Genomic DNA, 24034 nt, shown 5'->3' with positions numbered 1-24034 from the left:
CCTGAAGGCCATGCCCTCAGGGGGTGTGTTCTCTGAACCCTGACCTCAGCACATTCTGTTCATGGATCACTCTCAGGTCCAGTGGGCCAATGGGTTTGAGTGATTCTAGCCAATTAACTTGGAGCAGTGTGTAGGGACCACCTCTTTTCCAGATCCAGAGGTAGCATCCATTCTCACAGGCACAAGAACTTTCTCTTTTTTGCCCTAAGACTCATAGGTCAAGGTGCCTTTTTCTTCCCTCTCTCCTAGATCCAAGCTAGGCTTTCCTCTCTTTCAAAGATCCATGTCTGCTCTCTTTACTAATATTTAATATACTTTAGTAAGTGTTTAATTCCCCCAAACTGGTGCAGTAGTCAAAAATTTCTAAGTAAGAAATATATGATAAATCCCAGCTAATGTTCCCTACACTTGGGACTGTAATAGGGTGACCACATATAGTTTTGGGTTTTTTTGGTGATGGAATTGGGGTTAAGTGACTTGCCCAGGGTCACATAGCTAGTAAGTGTTAAGTGTCTGAGGCTGGATTTGAACTCAGATCCTCCTGAATCCAGGACTGGTGCATCACCTAGCTACCCCAACCACATATACTTTTACCTGTCACACCCTACATTAGGATTCAGAACTCTTGTCAATCAAAATAAATGTGTACATCTATCAGAGTTCCCTTCCCATTACTCAGCAAAAGCAAATAGGAAATCATAACCAAAATCAGATATTATATCTGGTTAAAAAACTCTAAAATGGCATTCTATTCTACCAGTATCATTCACTAATTTCATCATGCTTTCCAAACAGTGTTCAAACAGCATGCACACAGCATGCACACAGCATGCATGTTTGTATCATTAAACTCTTAATCACAAATATTTCCAGGTTTGGATTAATTGGTTTAGCAAATATTTTAGGTCTGTACTTTCTGCAGGGCTTTGTCTTATTGCCATCATGTCCAACATAACCAATAGAAAGCATCAAGAGAACATACTGAAATTTGCTTATAGCCCCATGCTAATTAATGATTGCAGACAACTGTGTGAGGTCTGTCATTTCGCTTCATTGCTATCACCTTCACTCCTGGGATTCTTAATACTCAAAATATTTATATGTTTCATACCTTTCCATTGGGTCAGTCGGTAATAAGACTTTACAGAGGAATTCTAGATATCAGTGTCCAATGTGGCACCTTTCTGAGACATAGCCTTTTAAATGTCAAGAATAGCTTTATATCCAATGCTATAACAAAATAGAATTATGATGAAATGATCATCATTGGTGTGGGAAGACATAGAAAGGCAGATAAACAGTAAATTTAATACATTTGAATTTCAACAATCCTTCTTTTCCTTGCTTCATATAGCAAGGCCAATTGAGGTAGACTCATCTGAACAGGAAGCTGGAGGAGAATAATGTTGATGGTCAAGCATGTGGAGGAATAAACATTCCATTTAAATATATTCTTCCCTATAGCATTTGTGTTGCTAAAAAATATTTTCTATGCTGGGTAAGGATCATGAGGGTCTATATTGTTAGAAACCTTCAAGCCACTAAGCTCATCATAATTGTATTTATTATAAGATGGCTGGAAGAGCATTGTCTGTAATTCCTGGATTCTTAACACACTCTAGCAAGATTTTATTTGAATAAGGACATCTATTTGAAAATCAAATGCAATATGCCTAAAACCAAAGCCATCTGAATTTTGGAATTATGAAAATTTTGACAGTCTGCCAATAAGTAAGGGAGAGATCACCAGCACAACTGAGCTAATAATAACAATTGCCAGAGAAGACTTAGAGTGCTTGCTGATTTTTTTTTTGAGGGAAAAATGAAGATGACAATGAATAAAGTAATAATTGAAGATGACAAAATAAGATCAGCAAGGGGGAAATGAAACAAGGCAGTGGGGTAAATGGATTTTCTACTCTCTCCTCAAAATGGTTTATACATAGTAGGTGCTCAAAATGTTTTAGGATTTAATTTAAGAAAGTAATTCAGAGGACTATGAATTCTATTCTAGGCATTACATTTTAATAATAAGAAGAGATAAGCTTTAGTGCCTCCAAAAGTGGTAGTTCAGCATGGTAAAAAGACTCCATAATGAGGAAAAAACAATGAAATATACTAGAAAATTTAGCCTGAAGAAGAAAAGATAGAGGAAGGCATAATACTTACCTTTTGGTAATCATACGGATCCATTGTAGAAGAGAAATTATACTTTAATTTATAAAAAGGGGACAAAATTTGCAGCAATACCTAGAAAAAAGGAGGAATAAGCTTCATTCTAAGGTAGGCAATTATGTCATATTTATTAGATGCTTCTAGTAGACAATGAATAGGTACTTATTGAGGATGCTCTCATATACATTATTTAAAGGCACAATTTGTCCTTGATGATCTCTAAAATTCCATTTAATCTGAATTCCCTTCAGTTTCTTAAGAATACGTGGTACTGTGAATTAAATATTTTACCAGTCTTACAGTTCAATCCCAAAAGTCAATGAAACTTAGAATGTATATTGCTGTAGCTCTTTTTTTCAGATTTCTAATATACACATATTCACTACTGGGAATCATTGAGGTGTTTTGAAAATATTTACATGCAAAAAGAACAAGAAAAAAAAGAAAAAGAACAAGGCAAGGCAGACCAAATTCATTTAATAGTTTGTTGTTTTCTTTGCAATACAGCTAAAGGGAAGGTCGGGAAAATGTCCTAGAATTTATGTAGAATTTTATAATGCATTTGATAGACATCTTATGTAGGAAAAAAGAAAATATTTACTTGTCACATTGTTAATAAATTTAAAATATTTACTGACAATACCATTAATACCAGTCTACTTCATTTATTTATTTATTTCGTTGGTTGTTTATTTATTTATTTGTTTCTGTGTGTGTGTGTGTGTGTGTGTGTGTGTGTATAATTTTTTTGGGGGGGGCAGGGAAATGAGGGTTAAGTGACTTGCCCAGGGTCACACAGCTAGTAAGTGTCAAGTGTCTGAGGTCAGATTTTAACTCAGGTCCTCCTAAATCCAGGGCCGGTGCTTTATCCGCTGCACCACCTAGCTGCCCCTTCATTTATTTTTAATATAGACAATATAATGGAAGATACTGTGTATTAAATAGTGACCAATTAAATTAAACATATATGTGTGAATATGTATACCTACATATGTGTGTCTCTATGTGTGTCTATGTTGTTCAGTCATTTCAGTTGAATCCAACTTTTCAGAACCCCATTTGGGGTTTTATTGGCAAAGCAATTGGAATAGTTTGAGATTTCCTTCTCCAGCTCATATTGCAGATGAGGAAACTAAAGCAAACAGAGTTAAGTGACTTGCCCAGTGTCACACAGAAAGTGTCTGAGGCTTTATTTGAAGTCAGGTCTTCCTGACTTTAAATCTGATATTCTATCCAATGGAACATCTAGATGCACATATAAAAAATAAGGCCTTATAGTAAGTGCCTGAAAAAATAAATGAATAAATAAACAGAAATGGACCCAACCTTCAAGATTTTGATATTCTACTTTGATGACAAAAAATAATTGCTCTTTACAAATTGTCAGTGCCTCAGAAAAACAATGAAGTGGGCCCAGTGAATGCATAGGAAGAAAAATAAGATTATGAGAGTCCAATTACATATGGGAAACAGTGATATTTTTCTATGGTATATGTTTCTGTCAAAACACATCTCTTTATTTCTAATGATTTTTTTTTTCTTCATGACTCTCATTGTCTATAGCATAGATAGATACCAGGAGAACCTTTTACTAGTACTAGGAGTAGACCTCCCACCTTTAAGTCATGTCAATCAATGGACTTGAATGGTACCATCCAATTAGCTTGGAGCTGTGTGTGGGGACCACCCTGCTTCCTGTTCCACAGAAAGTTTCAAGTCGAACTGAGTGAGAGTCTTTCTCTTGGAAAATGTGGGTGCCTAGGTGAAAGATATCTTTCTCTTGAACATAGGTCTGAGCTAGGGATTTTTCCATTCTTTCAGAGATATGTGCTCTCCTCTCTTTACTAACTTCTAATATACTTTAATAAATAATTAAAAGCCTAAACTGTTGCTGAATTTATAAGTAAATCCTAACTAGTTTCCCACACACACACACTGTGGGGCTGGTAAGGACACACACATTAGATTTTAATCATCACAACACATTGCAAGCAGTGAAAACTTATATTCCCCCAAACAGAGATGTGAAAGTACTATTGAGACATAATAGTTAAAAAGCTTATAGCAGGAGGCAGCTAGGTGGCACAGTGGATAAAGCACTGGCCCTGGAGTCAGGAGGACCTGAGTTCAAATCCAGCCTCAGACACTTGAAACTTATTAGCTGTGTGACCCTGGGCAAGTCACTTAACCTCCATTGACCTGCAAAATAATAATAAAATAATAATCGTTTTTTAAAAAGGGGAGCACAGTTAGGTGACCCAGTGGATAGGACGCTGGTCCTGGAGTAAGGAGGACCTGAGTTTAAATCTGGCCTCAGACACTTGACAACTTACTAGCTGTGTGATCCTGGGCAAAAATCACAACCCCAAATGCCTCACCAAAAAAAAAAAAAGCTTACACCAGTCACCCCAATAGGCATAAGACTTCATTGAAAAAAATACAAATTGGTCATATGGAAGCAAAGTATTCCATGAAACATCAAGATACAATCAAACAAAATCAAAAGATTGAAAATATATATATATATATATATATATTTCTCAGTAGGGAAAACAAACATTGACTTGGAAAATAGATTGAAGAAAGAAAATTTAAAAATTGTTGAACTACCTGAAATGCATGATGAAAACACAGAGACTTAATATTTTATTTCAATAAATTATTAATTGAACTATACAGATGTCTGAGACCAGAGAGAAAAGTAGAAATTGAAGGAAGCCATTTTTCACTTCCTAAAAGCAACCCCTTCAAGGAAAAAAATCCCAAGAAAATTATAACCAAAATCCCCAAATCTAAGTAACAGAGAAAATATTGCCAGCATAAAGTACTCATTTCTCAAATATATAGAGAACTGTGTCAAATTTACAATAATACAAGTTATTTCCCAATTGATAAATGGATAAAGGATATGAACAGGCCTAGCTTTCAGAAGAAGAAATTAAAGCTATCTACAGTTATATGAAAAGAAATGTTCTAAATTGGTATCAATTAGAGAAATACAAATTAAAACCATTCTGAGGTAGCATCTCATATCTATCAGATTTCCTAATATGACAGAAAAGTAAAATGATCAATTTTGGAGATATGAAAAAATAAGGACACTAATGCATTGTTGGTAGAGTTGTGAACTGATCCAAACATTCTGAAGAGCAATTTGGAACTAGCCCCAAAAGGCAATCACACTGTGCACAATCTTTTATACAGCAATAGCACTACAAAATAAAATTCACAAGAATACAAGTCATTCCCCAATTGAGAAATGGTCAAAGGATATGAAGAGAAATTTGTCAAATGGAGAAATCAAAGCTATCTATTGTTATATGAAAAAATGCTGTAAATCACTATTGATTAGAGAGATGCAAATTAAAAAAACTCTGAAGTACCACCTGACACCTATCAGATTGGCTAATATGACAAAAAAGGAAAATAATAAATGTTGGAGAAGCTGTGGAAAAGTTGGAACACTAATTCATTGTTGGTGGAGCTGTGAGCTGATCCAACCATTCTGGAGAGCAATTTGGAATTATGCCCAAAGGGCTATAAAGCTGTGCATACCCTTTGACCCAGCAATACCACTTTTGGGTCTTTTCCCCAAAGATATCATGGAAAAGGGAAAAGGACCCACATGTACAAAAATATTTATACCTGCTCTTTTTGTGGTGGCAAGGAATTGGAAGTTGAGGGGATGTCCATCAATTGGGGAATGGCTGAACAAGTTATGGTATATGAATGTAATGGAATTCTATTGTGCTGTAGGAAACGATGAGCAGGAGGAGTTCAGAGAAACCTGGAAGGACTTGCATGAACTGATGATGAGTGAGAGGAGCAGAACCAGATGTAACGATTGGAATGACGCCACCTACTGGAGACTTACTGTAGAAGAGTTCCGCCCATGAAGTGAAGGTCTTTGAGGGCAAGACCAGGAGTCTTTTCATTGGCATCAGGAAGTGACGCTAGTGGGAGATGGAAGGAAGAGGCTGGCGCTCAGTCTCGCGCTCTTTCCTTTGGACTCTGGTGGAGAGTGGAGCTAGAAATATGCTCTCCCTTTAATAGATAGGAATCTAGGCCTTTCTCTCTCTTTACCAAATTCTTATTCTCCTTAATAAATGCTTAAAAGTCTAACTCTTGCTAAAGCTTATAATTTATTGGCGACCACTCATTAGATATTTTAGACAGTTTAGCTAGAATTTTAGCCCTTAACACAGAAGAACATTATACACAGTATCATCAGCATTATGTGTTGATCAACTGTGATAGACTAGATTCTTCTCACCAATCCAATGGTACAAAAAGTTCCAAAGGTCTCATGATGGAAAAGGCTCTCCAAATCTAGAAATAAACAAACAAAAAAAGAAACTGTGGAATATGGATGCTGAGTGGACCATAATATTTCTGGAAATCTTACCTAAACAAATGTTGAAAACTAAAATAAAAAAAACAAACACATAAATAAATAAATAAATAAATAAATAAATAAATAAATAAATAAATAAATAAATAAATAAATAAATAAATAAATAAATAAATGAATGAATGAATGAATGAATGAATAAATAAATAAATAAATAAATAAATGAATAAATAAATAAATAAATAAATAAATAAATAAATAAATGAATGAATGAATGAATAAATAAATAAATAAATAAATGAATAAATAAATAAATGAATAAATAAATAAATAAATAAATAAATGAATAAATGAATGAATGAATAAATAAATAAACAAACAAACAAACAAACAAATAAATAAACAAACAAACAAACAAACAAACAAATAAACAAATAAATAAATAAATAATCAAATAAATAAATAAATAAATAAATAAATAAATAAATAAATAAATAAATAAATAAATAAATAAATAAATAAATAAATAAATAAATAAATATTGCAAAAAATAATTCAACATTTTACTAGTAAGGTATAACAATAAGACTTAAAAAAGAGAAGAAATTGAAGGAACAAGCATAGGAAATATGAAAACTATTGCTTTTTCCTCTGAAGATATAATGGTATGTTACTATCCTTAGCTGTAGAGAACCAACTAAAAACTAGCCAAAAAATTTTATACCTTTGAAAAATAGATAAGATATAAAATCAACACGCAAAATGTCATCAGCATTTGTATATATTACCCTACCCTGCCCCCTAAAAAACAGGTAGGAAGTGATATACAAAGAATTTCCATTTAAAATAACTTCAAACATTATTAAACATTTGAGAGTCAACTTGGCAGAATCTGTAAGAACTCAAATACCAAGCACACTTAACACAGATAAATAGAGATCTACATAATTCAGGAAGCATTAATTGCTCATAGATAAATGATGTCAATATAAAAAAAAGATAACATCTAAATTAATTTGTGCATGTAGAACTGTACCAATAAAACAATCAAATAATTACTAAAAATATAATGACAAAATTAATCTGGAGGAACAAAGGTTTAAGAATATAAAGGGGTTTTTTGTAATAAAAGAAGATTTGACTATACAAGATTGCAAAATATACTACAAAGTGGTAATCATTAAAGTAATTTGATACTGGATAATATAGAGAGTGTTTGATCACTGGAATAGATTATTTACACAACATAAAGAAGCAAATGATCACAGTAACCTAGTATTTTAGAAATTCAAAAATAACAGCAATTGTGACAAGAACTCACTATTTGATGAAAAACTACTGAGAAAACTGGAATGTTGTCTGATAGGCATTAACCAACATCTTATACAATTTATCAAATTAAGTTCAAAACTGATATATGATTTAAGCATAAAATGTGATGTCAATTAGGAAAGCATAGAAAACAGTATCTGACATATATGGAGAGGGGGAAAATATAAGTAAATGAAAGAGAGGTTCATGTGAAGTAAATAGATTATCTTTATTGTATTAAATCCAATTTCTACCCAAAATTAGCAGAACAAAAGGAAACTGGGGAAAATTATTCAAGGTTTTCTCTAAGGGTCTCATTTCTCAAATATGTAGGGACTTAAGTAAAACTGATAAGAATAAGAGCCATTGCACTATTAATAAATCATCAGAGGATAAAACCAGTTTCCAGAGGAAGAAATCGAAGATATCAGTAGTTATATTTTAAAAAATCTAAATTACTTATTGAAAAAAGCAAATTAAAAAATAATATACCAGCTTGAACCCATCAGATTGTCTAACATGATAGAAAAGGCAAGTGACAAATGCAGAAAACATGTGCAAAATAAGGTGTATACTTATGTGCTATTGTTGGGTCTTTGAAATAGCCTAAATATTCCGGAGAACAATTTCAAACTTTGCCCAAAGGGGTATAAACCTGGGCATACGCTTTGATCAAGTAATCATTATTTGAGATTTAAAAAAAAAAAAAGTAAAACTGAGCATGTGTATTTGGAGCAACTTGTTTGCGGTGGCAAAGAATTGAAAAATAAGGTGTATCCCTCAATTTAGGAATGGCTCTAAAATTTGTGCCATATGAATATGGTATAATAATATTAAAAGAAATGATCAAGGGAATGTTTTCAGTTGACCTGGGAATACTTCTCTGAATGGATATAAAGTGAAATGAGCAAAACCAAGAGAACGTTGTTCACAAAAACTCATGTGTAATGATGGAAAACTTAACTACTCTTATTGAGACAATGATTCAAGCTAATTCCAAAGGACCCATAATGGAAAACAAACAAACCAACAAAATATGCACCACCAGGGAGAGAGTTGATGAATGTAGGATACAGATTGAAGAATGCTATTTTCTCTTTACTTTTTTTGAAACATGAATATTATGGAAGTATGTTTTACATGACTTAATATGTATAACATTTTCTCAATGGGAAGTGGAAATGATGGAGGAAGGGAGAGATTTTTGAAATAATATTAACATTTTTAAAAGTATATATACACATATATACATATATAGATATATTTACATATATCCATCTACATATATAATGCATCCATATGTATATATGCTGTATATACATACATACATGCCTATATACATATTTGTATATGTTTGTGTGTACATACACACATGACATCTTTGTGTCCAGCATTCTTTTAATTTCTGAGGTGAAGATAATAGAGCAATAAAATATAGTCCCTGTCATCTAAGAGCTCAATATTTCTCTTTCCTTCCATTACTGAGTCAGATAATATAGTTGATAGAAACAAAGACCTGCAATCAGAAAAAATTTAGTTTAAAACTTCCCTCAGATATTGACTAGATGTGTTCCTTGTGTAGGTCACATAACACATATGTGCCTCAGTTTTCTCATCTGTAATAGTAAGCGTCATATTATATAGCTTCCATTATTGTTGTGAAGATCAAATATGTAAATGTTTGTAATTCACTTTGAAAACATTAAAGAATTCTAAAAGTACTAGCTATTATTATCATCTGCTTTAGTGGGTAATTAATCCAGAGAACATCCTTTCTTGCTTTCCAGAAACAATGAATATTTTTGAACTGTTTTATTTTATTTTATATCAAACCATAGATATCTTACCCAGTAGAGAAAGAGGGAGGAAAAAGTTTGTTACTTGTTCAATATCTATGGCAACCATAAACATAAATAAGAGGATAAACATTTTCTAACTAGTTAACATTTTCCATATTATCCAACCTCCTTAGAGACAATTAATGAAGATATAGATAGGGCTTTCTCTAAATAATCCCCTGAAATATATAATTATCTTTATTCTATGATTGTATATCTTGACTTTCAAACCACTACATGGTGTCTTTTGTTTTATTTACTCTTAATTAGTTTGATTCTATAACATTTTCATTTTAAAATAGTACCCAGAGATTTTAAGAAGTCTCTCTCAATCTCTCTCTCTCTCTCTCTCTCTCTCTCTCTCTCTCTCTATATATATATATATATATATATATATATATATATATATATATATACTTATTTGTTTAGAATTTTATTTTCCAAATTACACGTGAAAACAAATTTTGACATCAAGTTTTTAAAATCTTTTGTTCCAACTTCTCTTCCTCCCTTCCTTCACACCTCCCAGCCCCAAGAACTCAAGCAATTCGATATAAGTTATACATGAGTAGTCGTGGAAAACATCTCCACATTAGCCTTGTGGTGAAAGAAAACAAATAAAAACAAAATTTTATATTAAGGAACTGTCAAAAAATGTGCTTCAATCTTTTTTTTCAGATGCCATCAGTTCTTTCTCTGTAGATGGATTGCAATTTCCATAAAACCTTCAGAGTTATACTGGATCATTGCAAAACTGAAATAACCACTTGCTACCCAGAAAACCATCTTACATTATTGCTATTATTTTTTATATAGTGCATTTCAGTGTGTCAGTTCACATAGGTCTTTCCAGGTCTTTCTAATAGCATCCTGTTCATCATAACTTTTATATAGTACCTTAAACTTAACAAAAAATTTTCTTCCCAATAGTCCAGCAAAGTAGGTACCATATGTTTTTCCATTATAATCAATAATTATAACTATTTCCCTTCATACTATTCCCTTCCCATGATATTTACTCTGTTTTTATCTTCTTTTAGCCTATTGCTCCTCAGAATGTCCCGTCCACTGCTCTGCCCTCCCTTCTTTCACCCTTCCCTCTTTATCCTCTCCCCCTCCTATTTTCCTGTAGGGTTAGCTAGATTACTCTTCCCATTTGGGTGTGCATGTTATTCCCTCCTTGAACTAACTATGATGAGATTAAGATTTTTGAGCTAATTATGTGTTCTAAATTTTCTTCCTCCCTTCCTCCTCAACCCTCCCTATAAAATCAGGCAATTAAATATAAGTAATACATATGTAGTTATGGAGAACATCTTCACCTTCCTTGAAAGTGTTTTGCCTTTTACTACTCCCTACGCCAATCTGCCCTTCGTTCTTTGGCTCTCCCCCCCCCCATCTTCTTCCCCTCCCACTTTCACAGGGCAAAATATATTACTATACACACTTAAGTATATATATTATTCTCTCTTTGAACCAGTTCTGATGATAGTAAGGTTCACTCACACCCCTACTCTTTCCCCCTCTTCCACTCCCTTCCATAAGCTTTTCCTTGTTTCCTTCATGTGAGCTACCTCTCCTTAGTCCACCACTCCCCTTTCCCCCTCTTGCAGTGCATTCCTCCTACCCCTCAACCCTATTTTACAGATATCACCACGGATTAGCTATGTGTCACAGTGAACAAAGCATTGGTCTTGGACCCAGGAAGTCCCAAGCCCAAAATTTGGCCCCAGATATAAGTCAACCCACCCTGCCTGCCCCACAAAAAAACAAGGATAAAAAAATAAATGTTTTACAGATATCATCCCTTCATAATAAGTACAGACCTATGTCCTCTGGTCTAAGTGTATTGCTTTCACCTACCCTAATACTGAGAAAGATCTTATGAGTTAGAAGTATCATCTTCCCATGTAGGAATGTAAACAGTTTAATCTTTTAATATACCTCATGATTTCTTTCTCCTGTTTACCTTTCTATGCTTCTCTAGGGTCTTGTATTTGAAATTCTTATTTTCTTTTCAGTTCATGTCTTTTCATAACAAATGCCTAAAAATCCTCTTTTTCATTGAAGTCTCATTTTTTTTTTCCTCTGAAAGTTTATACACAGCTTTGAGGGGTACGTGATTTTTGGCTGTAGTCCTAGTTCCTTTGCCCTCCAGAATATCATATTCCATGTCCTCCAGTCCTTTAATGTAGATGCAGTTAGATCTTGTTTTATCCTTATTGTAACTCCACAGTATTTTAATTCCTTTTTTCTTGCTGCTTGCAATATTTTCTCCTTGACCTGGGAGCTCTGGAATTTGTCTATAATATTCCTGGAAGTTTTCCTTCTCAGATCTCTTTCAGGAGGTGATTGGTGGATTCTTTCAATTTTTATTTTACTTTCTGCTTCTAGAATATCAGGGCAACCTTTCCTGACAATTTCTTGAAAGATGGTGTCTAAACTATGAGTTCAAATTACTATATCATTTTTTTTCATTGTTTTTTCTTCCCTTTTTTGCAACATGGGCAATTAGGAAATGTGTTTTGCATTATTTAATATGTATAATTGATATATTCCTTGCCTTCTCAGTTGGTGAGGCAAACAGTTGAAGAATTTGGAAGTCTTTTTTTTAAAGTTAAAATAAATAAATGATAAATTTTACAAAAAGTAACTTTTTTGAGGAAAAAAAAAACACTCCACACTCTAGGATCATAATTATGGACTAATACCATACAATATTCAAACTTATGATAAATCCTTCCTCCGTCATTACTTTCCTCTGATGAATCAATAATTTTTGAATAATTGAAGTAATCAGAGATGTTCTTCTTTGAAGAGAGAATAACTCATGCAGGCATGAGAAATATCTTCCAGTTTTTGAGGATTCATGGAAAAGTGATTATCTTCATTTTCTTTATTACCAAGGATCACAACTAGATGCAATTAGTAGAAGTTACAAAGAGACAAAATACATCTTGATATAATTTTTAAGTGCAGCTCATTTGTCAATGAATGCCTTATTTCTTGAAATAATTATTATATGTTATTTTATTATACTATACTTATAAAGTGGATTATTTCTTAAATATAGATTGTTCTAGGTACCCATGAAGTCTCCTTCCAACATCCACAATGTGTGTTTTTTAGATAAAGCAATTGTATCACCATCTAGTCTTAATATTTACATTATATCTATAAGGAAAGAAAACTAAGAAGACTAGAGTAATCAATATATATATGATATTCAAGTTACTTCCATTATATCTTATACCAAATTTATGTACAAAAGGAAACTAATTTAAATAGAAAATGTTTGGTAAGTAATCCAACATGGATTTTAGTGATTGCCACTTTCATTTTAATTGCCCACATTTGCCTTTAATAATTGATTCTAGAATTTCTGTTGGAAAAATGAGTGCTGGGATTATTGGCCTGACATTTGAAATATTTCCCACCCTTTAAAATCAAGAAAATATTTACACATATAGAATGTCAAGACATATTTTCCATTTTTTTCATTACTCAAAAATTATCATTAATAGCACTGCATTCATATTTCTAAGTTAATTCATTACCTGTAAATGTGGAACAGGTGGAAAATTTATTAAGGATGTTTAGGTGCTCACTTAACAAAATATAATTTAACTTCCCTGGTTACCTCTCATCTCAGCTCTTATAGTAGCATTCTAATTAACACCTAGTCTTTCTCTAATTTTCACATATATATTCAAATTTTTTATTCCTAAAATACAGATAAAAGCATGACACTCTTCTACTCAGAAATAATCACTGGTTTCCTCTTACTTCTAGGAAATTTATGAAATACTCAGTCTGGCATTTAAAGCCCTTCACAATCTATATCCAAGTCATCTAGCCTAGTTTTCCACTTGCATGGTCTAATCAAAATCAAACTGCTTTGTTCCCTGTTTTCATTCATTTCATGCTTTCCCCTTGCCTTTGGCCTTTCTGAAGGGAACCAGACACATCCAAAATATATTCTTTTCTCAATTCCATATCATATAATTATTACCTTTCTTCAAAGCATAGCACAGCGAGCCTTTCTTGATTCTTCAGATTCCTGAATTGTTATGTCTTCTGAAAATCATGTCATAACACTTTAGGTCTACTCTGTAATTGATCTATCAATCTGGCTAGCTACCTATTTTAATCTACCTGGTGAACCATATGCTTTTTGTGGTCAAGAACCTTTATATTTAATGTGTGTTTGTGTGTTTTTTTTTTAAATTTCTAGTGCCTATCATTGAGTTTTGAACAATGTAGGCACTTAATATATTTTTTTTGTATTATATTGTGTTATATGTCATTTTATAGTGTTGCATTACACTATATTTCTGGGTGTTTTATCATTACATAATGCCTGGCATGACATACTATTACCCTGAAAAGAGGTCCTTCCTAATTGATAGTTCTGCTATATTAAATTTCAATCTACTTTTATTTTTTCTCATTTTGATATTTCCTTTGGTAGAGAAAATGACAGTTGAGTACTTTGACCTCTTTATTGATCAGCATTCAATTAAAAGTCCTTCCCTATTGTGTATTCTGTGACACTTAATTTTCTCATCTGCAACATGAAAGTATAATTCAAATAATTTACTTTGAAGGTTTTTTTTTTATAAAAAAATAAATGAAATGAGTAACCTATCAGTTCATAAGGGAAAATTATGTAAGCATGTTAGCTAATTTTTAATGCAGTTCCTTTATCAAGCTTTGCTGTATGTTTGAGAGAAGACTATTCCATTTCAAGTGGAGTGTGTTAATGTTTTCATCTCTGTCTCTTGAATCAAAGGCAGAGTGAAGTGTTTATAATCCTGATGCTGCTATCTAAAAGTAAATAGTTATTATTATCACTTTTTTACAAGAAGCACTTGATTGGATGATGTCAAGGGAGTCCAAATAGTTGAGATGTTCCCATGGATTACTATAATTTAAGTTGATGTCTCGAAACACATTTACGAATTTTATGAAGGACATAGATTAACATACAAAATCCAGACAAAAGGAAGTAAGATAATTAAGATCTCTTTCTATCATGCCATGCAATAACTGGTGGAAGTAACACGTGAGAATGTTTAGCTTAATAAGGAAAAGTAATTGATGAGAACTGGCTGTCTTCAATTATTTGAAGGGCAAACTATTTAAAGGGCAAAATTATTTGAAGGCAAAACTAGGAGAAATGTTTGATCACAATCAGTAATATTTAGATGATACAAAATAAAAAAGTTCTGACAGTGATTCCCTGAAATGGAAGGCAGTGTCTCAGGAGGGAGTGGGTTCTTGCTCATTACAGGTCTTCACAGAAAGTCTTGGTGACTATGTGCATGGTATATTAAAGGGAGCACTCATGTTCAAATATGTAATGGACTTATTTCTTGAGGTTTCTTTCCATAACGAATTTCTTGTTATTCTGTGAAATTGAGGGGGATGTGAAACACATTATTTGCACCCTTTGAGTTCAACTGAACAATCATTACTATCTACTATCTATTGAAGACATTTCTATCTATTACTATCATAAACTATGACACATGTAGAAAGTAATAGAGAAGGCTTATTAAAGGGAAAACACTATAGTATTATCTGTAAAAATGAAGATCATTTTGATTCATTCCTTCTTCTATAAGGATGAGGGCCAATTAATACCATCATTGAACCCTAGATTTCTCAAATGAACGAAAGGGGTAAAATAAGTTTGAATAAGTCTCTAAGTAATTTGAGAAGACCAAAGTTATTTGCAGAATGGCAGATAGTTGGTTCAGTGGATAGAGTTCTGAACCTAAAGTCAGTAAGACCTGAGTTCAAATCCAATGTCAGACACTTCCTAGCTTTGTGACCTTCGGCAAATGACTTAATATTGCTTGCTGCCTTAGTTTCCTCATATGTAAAATGAGCTGGAGAGGGAAATGGCTAATCTCTTCAGTATGTTTGCCAAGAAAACTCCAAGTAGTGACACAGAGTCAAACATGACTGAAATGACAACAACAAAATTCTTTCAACTTTGGAGTAATACAAATAGCACTTCACCAAATATACCTTGTGATTGGCTAAAATAATCAGACACATCACTAGACCTATGTATAAAAGTTAGGTAGCTCTGAAATGTAAATGCAAACAGAAACATCAGAGTCATCAAGAGGTCATAAATTCCAGGGATAAAGGACAATTTGGAGGTGTTTTTCCTTGAGTGGAGCAAGTTTCTCCCTTTCCCACCTATTGAATGTATAACTTTGTGAATTTGAAACAATCAGAATGTCATTTGTTCCCACTGGACACATATTAAACATTCCCAGAAAAGTGAGCCTTAAAATGTTTTAAGTGAAGAATAGTAATAATTTTTCTATAGGTGACGATCCTACAAAAATGAATTACAGTTAGATATTTAATGCAGAATGGGGTGCTATTAAAACATTTATTGATTAACAACTACATGTTAAATAAGTCCTAAAACATATTATTATTTACTAAGGTATGATCAATGCCCTAAAGGAATTTAATGTCTATTGGAGAGATGAGAAAAGTCACCAAATAATTATAATATAACACAAAGAAGTATGTGAGAATCTCTATTTTCAGATATTAAATTATCCAAAATTACAAGGGACATAAAAGTACTGTAATAATACAATCCTACAAAATTACAGTACTGTTTATATGCTGTATTTATTATTTAATGAAAGAAGATAAATCATTCAGTTAGAAAAAACAGGGCAGGCTTAATCTGTTGCATTAGACTGTGAACAATGCATAACATTTCCTCTGATGAAGGTGGAAAAGGAATACATTTGAGGAATAAAGGGACAATCTAAGGGCATGTCCATGTAGAAAGGCACATGTTGTGCATGAACAAATTTTGGTATATGGATTTCCTAGAAAATTATTTTACTGTAAGAGATGAGAAAGCTTCAAAGAAACATGGACAAATTGTAAGAACAATGTAAATGAGTTGAACTAGAAGAATAGATATATAAAAAAAAATAGTTTTGCAGGATTTAAGACCTCTTCTCAACTAAATGATCAAACATGCTTTGAGAACACTGATAATGAAAAACCTTGCTCACCTCATGACCAAAATGTGAGACTAATATATGAGATAAATGATGCATTTTTGACATGACCATTGTAGGAATATGGTTTACTTAATTATTCTTATGTAATACAGGTGTTATATAATTCTTAAGACCACTGACATTAAATCCATTGTTAGTTGACTAGCCCATACTTCCTTTTATATATAAATTGGAGAATTGTTTGGAGAGAAGAGATAAATGAAAACATAGAAGCAGATGAGCTCATGAAGGGAGAGCATAGAACAAAATCACCAGAAGAGTGATATCATAAGGAGAGACATGATAGTGATCACTATAGCAATAAAATGCATTTTATCAAGGAAAAAGTGTGTCCTCCTTGAGATTTTTAAATCTTGAGACAATAGACTTGTTTGTCCCATGTTATTTATGCATTTATGTAAAAATAAACTCACATTTACAAATGCAGGGATATAAAAAAAAATCACTAAGCCTAAGAGCTCACTGAATAAGGATCTCAGAGAAGAAATTCACACACACACACACACACACACACACACATCTATTTAAAGTACATTATCTGTCCTATCAAACATTCAACAATAACAACAAAAAATAAATATTTATTCACCGTCAGACACTCTAAGTTGGCCCAGGAAAAAAACAAAAACAAAAGCAAAAACAAAAACATCAATATTTCCTGCCCTTAAGAGGTTTAAAATCAGAAAGTTGTTTTCCCTTCTACTTGCAACAAGACATAATTAAATTCCATTTCTTTCACCAGTGAGCATTTTTATATCTCCTCTCTCTAATTATCAGTCAGCCCATCATATCTTATATGATGTAAATAATATTGTGAAAAAAATCTATTCTTTGTTTTCTCTTTTGCTCTGATTTCTAGAAATCCTATTCTTTTGCCTTTCTGAGAAGTACTCCAACACAAAACAAATAATCATGCTTAATGTATAGTATATTACTCTATTTTGGTGCTATCTGTAATAGACACTGAAATAGATTCTTCCAATGGAGATATTCTCCTCTTCAGAGCATAATTAACCTATCCAATGACATTTTGATATATTTCTTTCTGAATATTCTAATTGATGTAGTGCTGGTGTAATGTTCGGTGTGACCTCCCACCAAGGACATTATTTACTTCCCAAGGAATTTGTTGCCTTCATCTTGGCTCCTCATGATAAGCTATTGAGGAGGGTGAGGGGAGGGAGAAGTGAAGAAAACTGAAGGAAAATGGATTTGATAAACTATAGAAGACTTGAAGGCAGTTTTCTGTTAGGTATTGTCATTAAAAAAAACCCTATACAATCCAATCAACTTACGTGCATGTATTCTCAAATATAAAATATGTAAACATATATACAACTAAAATCATACATGTACATAAACACATAACTTCCTTTTTTTTGACACATAACTTTCTATGGCACAGAAGCAAATTGTCACCACGGATACCTGGTGACAATGGCCATGTGACACCAACACTTTAGATATCTTTAATGAATGAGTGAAAACTAACACCAGTTAGCTGATTTTTATGTAAATGACAGTATAGTTGAAATTTTAAATCTTCTTCCGGATAGATATGTGCACATATCACAGAGTCAAATATCATAGAGTCAAATATTTTTGCCTCTGTCAATTGTGGTTGACTAGCACATGAAAAAGATGGCTGATGAGTGACTATGAGAAGAGAAAGAAAGCAAAAAGTTACATAATGTTATTAAAGGATTTAGTTTTCAATCCCTTAAAGGGGAGTGATGCTATTTTAACAATAGAGGTACAGTTGAAGCTATGTAACTGGACTACACACTGCATTCTCACTGGTCAGAAAGAAGATACTAAAAAGTAGCTGGTGTTAAGTCTAGAAAACTTTAAATTACTTTGGAAATGTAAGGTAAGAGAGGACCCAGAAACTAATACAAGACTGATTTTACTCACACAAGCTGACTTGAGGTGGAACCATATTAAACTTGTGTTTATGGTGGAGCAAAAGAAAAAGACTCAATAAGTACATATTTTATTAAGAATTTACTATGTATTAGATGATATAGATTAACAGATGGACCAAGCAAATAGTCAGAGACACAGAGAGAGACAAAGATTGCTTTTAGAAGTGCTTGTCATACATTAGACACTATCAGGGACCAAAGCCAAATAGCCTTTTTTTCTCAAGAAAGTTACATACTTTAAAAAAAATAAGCAATAACTTTTATTGATTTTTTTTTAGTTTTCAAAGTTCATTTTTATAATATTTTGAGTTCCATTTTTTTTCTCCCTCCCTTCCATACCTCCTTCCTTACAAAGACAGCAAGCATTCTGACATAGGCTATACATGTGCAATCATGCTAAATATTTCCACCTTAGTAATAATGGGGAAGAAGAATCAGAACAAAAGAGAATAACCTCAAGAAAACAAAACAAAAACAAAAACAAAAAACAAAGAAAAAAACCAACAACAACAAAGTGAATATAGTATGTTTTATCCACATTCAGACTCCATAATTCTTTTTTTTTTCTTGATGTGGAGAGCATTTTCTATTATTAGTCTTTTGGAATTATCTTGAATCATGGTATTGCTGAGAAAATCTAAGTCTATAACATTTGATCATCATAAAAGATTGCTATTTCTGTGCATAGTGTTCTTTTGGTTCTGCTCATTTCACTCAGCATCACTTTATGTAAGTCTTTCCAGGTTGTTTTTTTCTGAAATAAACCTGCACATAATTTTTTATAGCACAATAGTATTCCATTACATTCAAATACCACATCTTGTTCAGCCATTCCCTAACTGATGGACATACCCTCAATTTCCAATTCTTTGCCAACATGAAAAGAGCTACTATAAATATTTTTGTACTTGTGGGTCATTTTCCCTTTTTTAATGATCTCTTTTGGGGGGGCAGCTAGGGGGCTCAGTGGATAGAGCATCAGCACTGGATTCAGGAGGACCTGAGTTCAAATCCAGCCTCAGACATTTGACACTTACGAGCTGTGTGACACTGGGCAAGTCACTTAACCCTCATTGCCCTGCAAAAAAAAAAAAAAAAAGTTCTCTTTGGGATGCAGACCTACTAGTGGTATTTCTGGATCAAAGAGTATGCACAGTTTTATAACCTTTTGGGCATAAAGAACTTAAATTCTAACAAGGTAACTCATATGAGTAAGAAAATGCAAGATAAATTTAAAGTTAATGAAAGGTAATTTTAGAGCGAATGGCATTAACAACTCTATGGTATAGGTGAGGGATGGGAAAGAAAGGCCTTCTGGAGGAGCTGGCATTTGACTTGGGACTTAATTAAATCCAGAGAATCTGAAATGGATATTTTGAGAGATATCATTGACAGCCAAGGATAAATGACAACAGAAAGGTTCTGAAGTGGGAGACTGGGTTCTTTGAAGAATATCAAGAAAGTGAAGGTGTTTGGATTGTAGAATACAATGATACAAATAGACGACAGAAATTGGAAAACAAAGGAGCCAGGTTGTGAAGAGGTGCATATGTCCATCATAGTGTAAGATGATTATGGATTTGAGTCAGATTAAACTCTGAGGATGGGATCTGGAAGGTTCCCAGCCCTGCCCCAGTATAGTTTGTTTAGAAGTTTATTACTTGTCAAATTCTCACTGTCTCCTTTAAGTTTTATTGCCAATTAACAGTATTTTTACTTCTGTTCAGTCTCCCTACTTGCCAGCTACATATTAGTTTTGTCTGCAATCCATCATGTGTCAGAACCCCAGTCCCTGTTGAGTGGGTCAGGGAATTTGCCCACCAATTCAATACTAGAGACTGAAGAAGAAAGAACAGGGCTCGGCACAGGATGCAGCAATTAAGTTGAGACCAGATATTAAGTGACATGTCTCTTTTTCTCAGAGCAGAATCCCCTTGGCCCTGGGGTCCCAACAATGGATTATTCTTTTCTTCCCAACATAACCGAAGATAAATTTTAACCCTGTCATCCTTCTAGAATTAACACGACTACAGAACAATGCTGAAGCACCTGAGTGACTCTTCCTGTTATTCAGGTTGAATATCTTTAGAGACAGGGGCCAGGAGAGGGGAGTCAGTGGGAACTGTGAGATCTGAAACATCTGACTGTCACTCCCCTGTTTCCTCTTCCTTTGTTTTGACCTTGTTCCCCCTCCCCTTTCCCCCTTTTTCCTGGAACAGGTATGCATGTCTCCATACATTAATCATGAGCTAAACACACACCCTGGGTGAGACAGGATTGGATGTTAGATTGTGAGCTCGCCCTAGTGTGCATGGGGACTTCCCCCATAAAAGGTCAAGGCATGTATTAGCTAGTGCAGCTCAGGCATTGAGTTTGCCTATTCCCATGGGAATGTAATAAATCTATCTCTGCTTGACTTGGTGGTCTCCTCGAGTTATTTGGGTAAACTGAGGCAGTTTGCCCCATACAATAGGAATACACACACACACACACACACACACACACACACACACACTGAAATAAATACAAATTATTTGTGACAAATTCCTGATTGAGGATGGGAGTCTTGTTAGTGGAAAGATATTTCTGAGGAGAAAATATATGAGATTTTGAAATAAATCAGATCAGTGTGGTAAGCTAAAGGGAAGAGACAAGGATCACACTGAAGATTGGGCAGAGTGACTGGGTGAATCATGGTGGCTTTCAAAAACAAGGAATTTCAGAAAAGGTTAAGGCTTTTGGTTGAAAATCAGAATTTTTGTATTATACACTGTCAGAGATGTCTATGGGGAGGGGGAGACTAACTTAGAAAGTAGTTTGGGCTGATGAAACCTACAGGGTCTAAGGGATTCATGAGAAGGGGATTAAGAGTGTTAGATACCCCAGAGAGGCAAAGGAAGAGGAGAATTAAGAAAATTAAACAATCACTGATAAATTTGGAGAAAATATTTTCAGATGGATCATGAAGTTTTTAGTTAGTTTGCAGCCAGTTAAGAGGATGTGAGAAGATGTAGGATGATGGGACCACTCATAGATGTCTTTCTCAAGTCTATCTGTGGAAAAAAGAATAGGGAAACACACTGATAGCTAATATGAATGGAACAATCTGGTGAGTTTTTGCTTGTTTTGTTTTTAAATGATAGGGGAAGATTATGTATGTTTGCAGATGTCAAGTGGAACCAATAGATAGGGAGAAAGTGAAGATTAGAGAGATTATATTAGTGTGATAGTAGGAACAAACTTTTGTGGAAAGTAAGAAGAGAAGGTATCCAAAGTAGATATGGAGAAGTAGGCTTGGCAAGGAAATTAACTCATCATAAATTATAGTGAAGGTGTAGATAGGGAAGAATTGTGACAAATTGTTAAGAAACGAGGAAAGAAGGAACATTTAATGATATTTGTTGGTTGAAATAAATACTGCATTTCCTTATTTGAAAAATGAGTGTCTTGATCAAGATTGGACATTTAAATTTGAATCTTGTTTTCACTAACTTCTAAGTAAACTTAGAATTTCTTTCAATTGTTTGAATGCATCAATCTTAGAAGAGGTCTATAGTTTTCAACAGACTATAAAAGGTAAAAAAAAAAAAAAAAAACCCTTGACTGAAGGAACTCTACAATGGACAAAATGAAATTTGATCTCTCAATCTAGGGAAACTGTGAGACAGTTACTTTTACTATCTTTAAAATATAGGGAGATAGAATACTTTAAGAACATGGGGTTCCTTTTCCGGGTCGGTTCTGAAAAGTGCGGGAGGCGCGAGCCAGACCGCCCCATTAGGCCAAGATGCTGGTCTCCAGGAGGTGGGTTGTTGCAAGACGTACATGACGCCATGGCGGCCCTTCGAGAAGTCGTGGTTGGACCAGGAGCTGAAGCTGATCAGTGAGTACAGGCTCCGCAACAAGCGCGAGGTGTGGCGGGTCCAGTGCACGCTGGCCAAGATCCGCAAGGCCTCGAGGGAGCTGCTGACGCTGGATGAGAAGGACCCGCGGCCTCTGTTTGAAGGCAATGCCCTGTCCCGGAGGCTGTGGATTACATCCTGGGCCTGAGGATCGAGGACTTCCTGGGGCGGCTCCTGCAAACGCAGGTCTTCAAGCTGGGCCTGGCCAAGTCCATCCACCACGCGCTGGTGATGATCCGCCAGAGGCACGTCGTGGTCAGAAAGCAGGTGGTGAACATCCCCTCCTTCATAGTGCGACTGGACTCCCAGAAGCACATTGACTTCTCCCTGCGCTCACCCTACGGAGGGAGTCGGGCAGGACGGGTCAAGAAGAAGAATGCCAAGAAGGGTCTCCCAAGAGGGGACGGCACTGGTGATGACAAGGAGGAAGATTAAGTGTTAGCCCCCCACCTCTGCTCACCAAAGTTTGCTGCATTGGAATAAAGCTCTTTGATTTCTGGAAAAAAAAAATAAAAGAACATGGGGCATTAGGAAAGGGATTTTGTAAGAAGCACCTTTTCAGCTGAGTCATGAATAGCACATTCCCATTCTATAAATAATTGTTGCTTGCCTTATTTTATGCTGGGGTTGATTTGGAAGACAAGAAGGGTCCTTGTTTGATTCTAGATGACAAAACACTAAAACATCATGTGTGATAGCGATAGACAACTTTAGAGATTAATTCCAACAAATAGTAGGAAATTTTATTATTTTTAAGTCCTATTTTAGCTCTAACTCATAGTCAATCCTTCTTTATTTGTTGATTCTGAATGTGAATATTCTCCTGTTTGTAAAAAAATTATTTGGAACCCCAAAATAAACTTGTGGCATTTCCAAGAGGCAACTGTTTAAGCATTTTCCTTCCCCATAAGGGCATCCTTCCCCTCTAAATATACCTTCGTAATGCCCATTTAATTACTCAGTTTTGCTCCTCAATATTAACTCATTCTAAAGTGCTTTTAGGTCATCTCTCTTGGCAGAACCTGAAGGTCCTTAGTAATTCTGTGTTTTCTTGGCAGGTTCAAAGAGGAATCAGAAATCTTTGGTAAGTTGAGTGTCTGATTTTGAAGGGCTTTACCTCATACCTTCATTCTAGAGAAACTGACAGAGATAAATTTTGCTGCTATGGTATAATGCTTGACAGTCCAAGGCTTGAGAGGCATCACTTTATCTTTCCCTGTCTTTCTCTGAAGGAGTATCACACCTGAACTTTTAGGATTTCATGTCCTCTCAAATCAAACAAAGAGCCCTCTGGTTTTCCCAATCAACCCCAGTGTATAATAAGGCAGGGAGTTTTTATTAAATAGAGTTGGAATGTGCTACATGATCCCAGATTGATTGAATGTGGAGTCATTGCACCAAGTTTATTTTATTTTCACATTTACAATAGCCAAAAGTTATGGATATGCTACCCACTCTAGAG

At 34.2% G+C, this 24034-nt stretch overlaps 1 protein-coding gene across 1 annotated transcript in view; it reads left to right on the top strand.

Moving 5' to 3' along the window:
- LOC122739593 (40S ribosomal protein S9-like) overlaps window positions 1-23007 on the top strand; it is a 47568-nt gene extending 24561 nt beyond the window's left edge. The window contains 2 exon segments of the mRNA XM_043981264.1: window positions 22420-22697; window positions 22700-23007. Coding sequence (XP_043837199.1) covers window positions 22420-22697; window positions 22700-23007 — 586 coding nt within the window.
- The last annotated feature ends 1027 nt before the right edge of the window (window positions 23008-24034 follow it).

This window comes from Dromiciops gliroides, chromosome 2, assembly GCF_019393635.1.
Source record: "Dromiciops gliroides isolate mDroGli1 chromosome 2, mDroGli1.pri, whole genome shotgun sequence".
NCBI lineage: Eukaryota > Metazoa > Chordata > Mammalia > Microbiotheria > Microbiotheriidae > Dromiciops > Dromiciops gliroides.
This window is presented reverse-complemented; position numbering and strand designations above follow the sequence as displayed.